This window comes from Megachile rotundata, chromosome 2 (assembly GCF_050947335.1).
Source record: "Megachile rotundata isolate GNS110a chromosome 2, iyMegRotu1, whole genome shotgun sequence".
Classification (NCBI taxonomy): Eukaryota; Metazoa; Arthropoda; class Insecta; order Hymenoptera; family Megachilidae; genus Megachile; species Megachile rotundata.
The window spans coordinates 21,049,585-21,056,659 of record NC_134984.1 but is presented as its reverse complement, the minus strand read 5'-3'; the positions used below and the strand labels follow the sequence as shown (position 1 = coordinate 21,056,659).

General features: G+C 29.3%; 2 protein-coding genes across 4 annotated transcripts; one reads left to right on the top strand and one right to left on the bottom strand.

Annotated features, from left to right (window-relative positions):
* Positions 1-207: 207 nt before the first annotated feature.
* LOC100881765 (zinc finger C4H2 domain-containing protein) lies at positions 208-2,502 on the top strand. Of its 3 annotated transcripts, none has more exons than XM_012293499.2 (5): positions 208-362; positions 754-925; positions 990-1,171; positions 1,256-1,465; positions 1,962-2,502. In XM_012293499.2, the coding sequence occupies exons 1-5, from the start codon at positions 346-348 to the stop codon at positions 2,089-2,091; spliced, it is 711 nt and encodes a 236-aa protein (XP_012148889.1). In that variant the 5' UTR covers positions 208-345; the 3' UTR covers positions 2,092-2,502. The 3 variants fall into 3 exon arrangements, with proteins under 3 accessions (XP_012148889.1, XP_012148888.1, XP_003706794.1); XM_012293498.2 differs by having other exon boundaries at positions 235-576; XM_003706746.3 differs by having other exon boundaries at positions 236-576; positions 1,256-1,456.
* Cln7 (CLN7/MFS domain-containing 8) lies at positions 2,501-6,156 on the bottom strand. Its single transcript, XM_003706744.3, has 10 exons — positions 5,679-6,156; positions 5,307-5,584; positions 5,086-5,233; positions 4,780-5,023; positions 4,616-4,704; positions 4,322-4,541; positions 4,149-4,248; positions 3,938-4,072; positions 3,761-3,870; positions 2,501-3,700 (listed from the first exon to the last, which is right to left on the bottom strand). Exons 2-10 carry the CDS (start codon positions 5,336-5,338, stop codon positions 3,195-3,197), a joined length of 1,584 nt encoding a protein of 527 aa, XP_003706792.1. The 5' UTR covers positions 5,339-5,584; positions 5,679-6,156; the 3' UTR covers positions 2,501-3,194.
* Between the last annotated feature and the right edge of the window lie 919 nt (positions 6,157-7,075).

Below are 7,075 nucleotides of genomic sequence, written 5' to 3'. Positions count from 1 at the left end.
AACTTATGAAGTAACTTCTTTGTTTCATTCTTTCAATGAATTCTCCTTGAAAAATTTATATATTATTCTTAAACATCATTCTAGTTTGAAGATGTTCAAATAATGCCCAATTCTATTTTACTGCAGTTTAAATTTCAAACTTACCAGCCTTTCCATCCTATCTTAGAAATGCATCGTCAGATGACGTTCGCGTCGACCGCACTCGAATACTTGTTGTCTGATCTACCGAAACATGTTTATGGTTATAGTTCATGACACAAATTATGTTCATTGTGTTATGTGTCAATGCTGTTGGTTAATTTTTAAAAATATAATTAGAAGTGAGACGATTCCGTTCGATTCCAGATGAAAGCGTTAAATACGTAATATTGAAACGATTCTTTCTCAAATATATTGTACATGATGCCTTGACAAAAGGAACTACACTCCTGAATTCGCGGCGTTTATTTAATAAACGAGTTGACTTCCGTTTGACAAAGCTGGTCTAAACAAAAAGTGTCAAATATACCGTTTAACGATGTCAGTCACAGAAACTACAGTTATTTTTGCTAAACTGGAGGCGTTGAAAGATATCAAGTACTTAAATGTGTTTACTTCTGAACACTTTTCTTTAGAATTCAATGAAATGTTTGAAAGATATACAAATAGCGAAACACCTTTACATAATACTGAACACATCAGTCTGCGTTAGAGTAGAATATATACTTGTCAAATATTTGCGTGAATTAAAATGAAATTTGTATATTTTGTCAGAACGAAGACCCTACAATTGGAGAAAATGAAACAAAGGATATTGCAAGAGGTTGAACAGACTGAACAAGAAGAAAAATGTTTATTAGAATATAAACAGGAAATGGATCTCCTTATGCAAGAGAAAATGGCACATGTCGAAGAATTACGACAAATACATGCAGATATTAATGCGGTATAATAAAACATGTCATTAATGTGATATATTTAATAAACAATGTCATATGTAATCTTTTCAGATGGAAGCTGTTATTAAACAAGCAGAGGAAGCTAGGAATAAAGCAAGGGAAACTGCTAAGTTGATTCATAATAACGAGTATCAACCTTTAAAACATGATGTCGATCGTATGCGCAGAGAATTTTTGGGTTTGGAGAGATTACCAGAATTATATGAAACAGAATCTGATCTTATTTCGCCAGAGTTTGTTTCTTTTCTTAAATTAATTACAGGAAAGTATAAGCAATTTTGAATTCTTTGGTAATTGTATAAATTGTTTATTTATAGTTATTTTGAACGTCCCATGCAAAAAGCAGAATGGAGGGTAGAAGTACGAGGAGATGATTTATTACCTCCGCTTACTTTACACCATCCTGGTCATCCAGGTGGTTCCACCCCTTTTCTTGCACCTCAACCTCTTCAGGGTCCAAGTAAGCCAGAACCAAGACCATTACCACCAGCCCCGGGTCCACCAGCTCCAACATTCAGGTACCACTGGTATATCGCGATTTTATATTACATACATATATTTATATATTAAACAATGCATGTAAATCTGATATAATTTATCAAATTAGTTATATCAACCATTAGAGTATAAAGCTCATTATTGAAACATAAGCAATATCACTAAGAATTCATTAAGGTCGTTTTAATTCATATTATCTAATATTCTATTATTGTATGCAATTATAATTTTATATTAAGATTCGGAAACAAATTTTTGAGAGCTTAAAATATCTTGCTAAACTCTAAAGGTGAAATATACTTGATTTTATAAAATTGTCTTCAAGAGAAACATTAACCCATTTGCATCACGATTCTACTTATACTACTGACTTCAGACATCAGCACTGATAAATGAAAGTCGAAGCTTGCGGAATAAGTACCGATCGTCATGTGCATAATATTCCAATGACGGATACAAATGGGTTCAGAAATAGAAACAAGTGTAATTACATATTATTATTCTACTGTATTTCTTTGTTTTTAGGCAACAACCACCACCTATGAAATCATGTTTATCGTGTCATCAACAAATTCATAGAAACGCACCGATATGTCCTCTTTGTAAAGCTAAATCCCGATCGCGTAATCCTAAAAAGCCAAAGAAAAAAGACTAATTATAATTGTAAATGTAATTTATATGAAACGTGAAGCAATTTTGCCGTTTATTTCTAAGGACATGTGTTAATGGTTTTTTTATAACTTATAATAGTACTACAATATACTATAAGAACATGCATTCATTCAAAATGTATGTATTTATAGTAATTTGTTTCATTTTATATAAAAAATTTGATTCTCAACCTGTATTAAGAGTAACGTCATAGGTGGATATGATAGATAATAATTCTATAATAGATACAAATACAATTGAATGTTTTACGATTTTCATAATAAAAATTGTAAAATGTAATAATTATTATTTACACGATCAAAGGACAATTTGATTACGATTTTTTCCACTAAGTAAATTTTTATATTAATTTCTATGAAATGGAATTAAAGCAAATTTAATTTCTACAAATGTACGAATATATCATTTTTATTTTATCCAAATCCTTAATTATACAAATTAATATAACATTTTTTTTATAAAAAGTTTGAATAAATAAAATCAACATAAAGAAATTGTTATATTTTTAAAATTCATGTTATTTGATCCTGGCAAGTATAATCAAATATAATTTGTTCGACGGAAGATGTTTGCTATTAATATCAGTCTTTACATTCTGATATAAATATTTGTTGAAACTCAAAACATATAAACAATTGCCTGTCTATAGTAGTCACAAAATCGTAAAAATTTGCATTTTTCACATATAATTTTGTATACATAACCTAACTTAACTTAGATATTTTTATTAGCAGCAGATATTATATTTAATATCATTAAAACATTTTTATTTTGCAATCTTATATTATTCCAATATGGAAATAAACTAATTTTATATTGAGCAAATTAATTCCTGTAATGATTTGTTTGCATTGTTCAAATCACATGATTTGTTCATATTGCTTGATTATTCGTAAGAATATTCATTTACAATTTACATATTTATACGTGTAAAATATATATTAAAAATCTGTAAACATTCGTCAAAAAAATACATTTTATGATATAATTCTATCAACTTTGAATGGCAGTCTACATATACATATATGTAGATATATTCTTACACATAATTATAAAAGTAAAATTGCACTTCAAGCAGAGCGATTGTTACATTTTATCGCGTTCCTCTATTCTGCTATTTTGTTGTGTATCACTTAATTCTTGAGCATCATTAGGTTTCAAATGAACCAACGGAATTTCAACATCGATATCTTTGGCAACCTTTACAACAGATCCATCAGGCGGAATCAATCGTTTATTTATAATTTGCAGCCATAACATACATAATATTAAAATTAAACCGGTAATACCAGCTGTATGATATGGGCCAAAACGAGTATAAATCACGCTAACAAATATTGGACCTAATACACGAGATGCACATCCAGCACCTGTCATGAATCCCATCCAAACGCCTTGCGGCCGCGGTCCTAATACTTTACTGAAGATAGTTTGTATTAAAGTAACACCTAATGGATAACCTATAGTAGTGAATCCAAATCCAATAATGCATTGTAAAATCGTGAGTCGCGGTGTATAGAAACACCATTTTTGAGTACTTGGACATCCTAAGATATCTGTTTTATTGACACCCTCTGTCATATTGCTATACTCTATAAAATATAAAGTTCAAAAACATATTACATCTAAAATAAATTTTCAGAAGTACTTACGTTCAACATAAGCAATTTGTGGTGGATCAGGCCCCCATGGAATATAAAGTACTCTTCCTATTATCATAAACAGGAATCCACCCCACAACATTATTTTACGTTCATTAAATCTAAAAAAAATATATTAAAAATAAATACAACAATTATTTACAACATACTTATGTAACAAATATATACCTTTTGCATAAAGGTTCAATCATAACAAATGTGACACAGGATGCAATGGCACCAACACTCATTACTATACCAATATAGTATAAAGCTTCTGATTTTGACCAAGCAAATTGATCCATGGTTAAAGACGTACTAAGTCTACATAAGGGAACAAAAAAATGTAAAATACGATATCTACAAAATAAATGATATCAATCAAAATTAATGTACTAACGTTTCAATAAGAACGAAATTAAATACTAAGACAAAAAAAGCACATATCAATGTCCAAGTTGCTACATAGTCAGGTTTTATACTCCTCAACGTTTCTTCTTCTGTAGATGATATACAAATTGCTCAGTAAGGTAACTAAAATCTATTTATATTTGCTGTTATTGTACATTTTACCTGTTTGCTTTCCTTCATTTCTCATAGCTTCACGAATAGCTATCCTATATTCCGTGAAATTCCATGGAAGAAATAAAGCAAAGTTAAGAACTCCCATAATAACATTTATCCAACCAGTCATAGTATACATATTAATAGGTAAATTTATAAAATAAAAACCATTCTCTCCAAGAGGTGTAACTGCTGCTTGTAAACCAGGTCCTACCACAAATCCTAATACCTAACAAGTTTTAAAGCAGATTGTATAACAAGCATTATTAACTTAACTTGAGGGAAGAGATTAAATTGTATTACCTGTGCAAGAGACACCATAGATACAGCATGCGTTCTTTCAGCAAATTTTGTAGCTGCAGAAAGATAGGACCTTGCTACGGCAATATTAGCTAAAAATAAAATATGAATGCATTACAGAGATGCAGATGGTGTTTGATAACAGTAACATTAGATGAATTATTAACCAGAGCTAACTCCGACCAAAAATCTAGCAGCCACCATGAGCATTTTTCGATTACCCGGAAGAACTTCAAGAACACTATACATTCCTGATGCAAATATAAAAAGAGCTATTGTTGTTAAAAGAGGAGCTCTTATTGACTTTCTTTTGTCTCCCCACCAACCTACAAGAGGCGAAAACAGCATTTGCCCTAGAGGATTAGCTGCAACCACGTATCCCATAAATTCCTTACCAGCTGTTTTATCTAACTGTAATTGTATTACATTATTATACATTGTGAATCACTCTTGTATTTCTTCATTGTACTTACCTTATCCAAATATGGCCATACTCCGGTAAGAATAATACTGAAACCAAGAGACATGAGAAACATAGTAAAATATATAACATAGATGCTCCTCCATCGCTTTTTTCTTTCGCTAACAGTTTCCAGATCATCGTCCACAGGAATAGTGTTCCTATATTAAAAGAATTTCAATGCTTTAATAATACAAAAAATTAAACATCCACACATATTGTATTTTATTTTACCTTCTATGAAGTAACTTCTTGCACCAATCCATTAAAAATAAAAGTATAATATTTATATAATTATAAATTTTTTATTTTGAATGTTTGAATATAAGATTTAATTTCTTTAATTTAAAATATAAAATATCATTTGATGATGAGGTATAGATTTAGAATGTTTCACTGCTTGTACATTTTACAAGATTCTCAATATATTCATATATTTATAAAAGACACAAAATGCGCACATATTTTACGATTTCGAATTTTAAAAACAGGAAATACAAGTTTATTCACCTCTATAAAACAAAAAAGAAGGTTAGATATAAATATAATCTGCTACAATATAGTACTTCACACTTGATAATTTTCTTTAAAAATGTATGCACATACACGTTTGAGAGTATCCCAGACACAGTAAATCTATCATTACAAACTGAAAAACTTTTGATCCATGCGTCATCGCAGATGTTTACTGAATATGCACATATCAGATACTGTTACACGTTAAGTACGCAAGTAATTTAAATTTGGGAATTAGATATAGACCAATAAATAAAACGTGAAAGTACATGATCAGTTAAATGACTGCGAAGTATACACTGTTTAATTCAGTCAATGATAGATATTGCCCGAAGATTTAGCGTGACTAAGTACTTCATTAACTAGCAATCTTTCTTTCAATTGAAACGATATATTTAAGCATACAGCGACAGCATATTGCAGTCTTCCTTTGTTCAATCAATTTTAATAATATGAAATGAAAACAAAAGCAACACGTGTTTCGCAGTTACACTGTAACAGCTGATCATCATATTTAATACATACGAACATTATATACATGTTCATCGAGGCATTTTAAATTTATATTATTACTGTTACCAGAGCCGTAACTAGAGTTTATAGGGCCCTTGACAGAAAGGTTATTAAGAAATAAAATTTTATCGAATAACATAAATTTTGTTCATTAAATTTTTAATAAATCACCGACAGATTACTTGTTTTTAAACTTGAATATTTTCATACATTTTTACTGTTAAGTCACCATGCTTATATAACCTAAATCTTAATTGTATAGTGTTTGAATGTCAATCATCTGTCAGAATTCTCTTAAGATTTCATAATTGTTAAAGAAATAAATACATCCGTTGCTCAAGAAATTCATTAAAAAATGTTTATTTATACAAGTACAAATATTAATGTGAGTTGGAGTTATGAAAAGAAACAATATTTAAAATGAATGTCTAGTATCTCCTTTTGCGCCAATTTTGATGATGTGAATGCCGTCCATATGGTCTGCTGCGATCTCTACTGTGCCATGTTTCAACAATTGGTGGTGTTATTAAACTCATATTTTTCATTTTCATAAATTCACTATCTTTTTCTGTGTAACGGTCTTTGAATTCTTCTTCACATTCTTCTAAAAATTTTTTCTGTTCCTCAGTTAATTCCAATTCTTCCATTTCTGTTACATATATTTGTCAATATAAATAATATATATCTGTAATAAACAAATCACAAATTATTAAGTATTTATAATTTAGAAACTCAAGACAGTTTCTAAATCAAAGTTTAATAATAAATTCTTTAGTATAAGTATTGTTGATATAAATTTATATAAAAGCATATATCAAAACTTCTATTAGTCTACTATTTTTAATTAAAATCTGTATAATACAACATTTACATACATAGGAAAATACATACCGTTTTGCTTATATATAGGTTATGCTAAGATTTCTCAAAAATATCAAGTTTGTACCCATCATCTTATTAATAACATAACAGCA

Coding starts and splice junctions, on each gene's coding strand:
- Cln7 (XM_003706744.3), bottom strand. CDS start 5,338: ATGGATTGGTGCAAGAAGTTACTTCATAGAAG. Junction 4,705..4,779: donor TTTGGTCGGAGTTAGCTCTG/GTTAATAATTCA, acceptor TTTTATTTTTAG/CTAATATTGCCGTAGCAAGG. Junction 3,871..3,937: donor ATTGAACCTTTATGCAAAAG/GTATATATTTGT, acceptor TATTTTTTTTAG/ATTTAATGAACGTAAAATAA.
- LOC100881765 (XM_012293498.2), top strand. CDS start 518: ATGTCAGTCACAGAAACTACAGTTATTTTTGCTAAACTGGAGGCGTTG. Junction 577..753: donor GAGGCGTTGAAAGATATCAA/GTACTTAAATGT, acceptor ATATTTTGTCAG/AACGAAGACCCTACAATTGG. Junction 1,466..1,961: donor CCAACATTCAGGTACCACTG/GTATATCGCGAT, acceptor CTTTGTTTTTAG/GCAACAACCACCACCTATGA.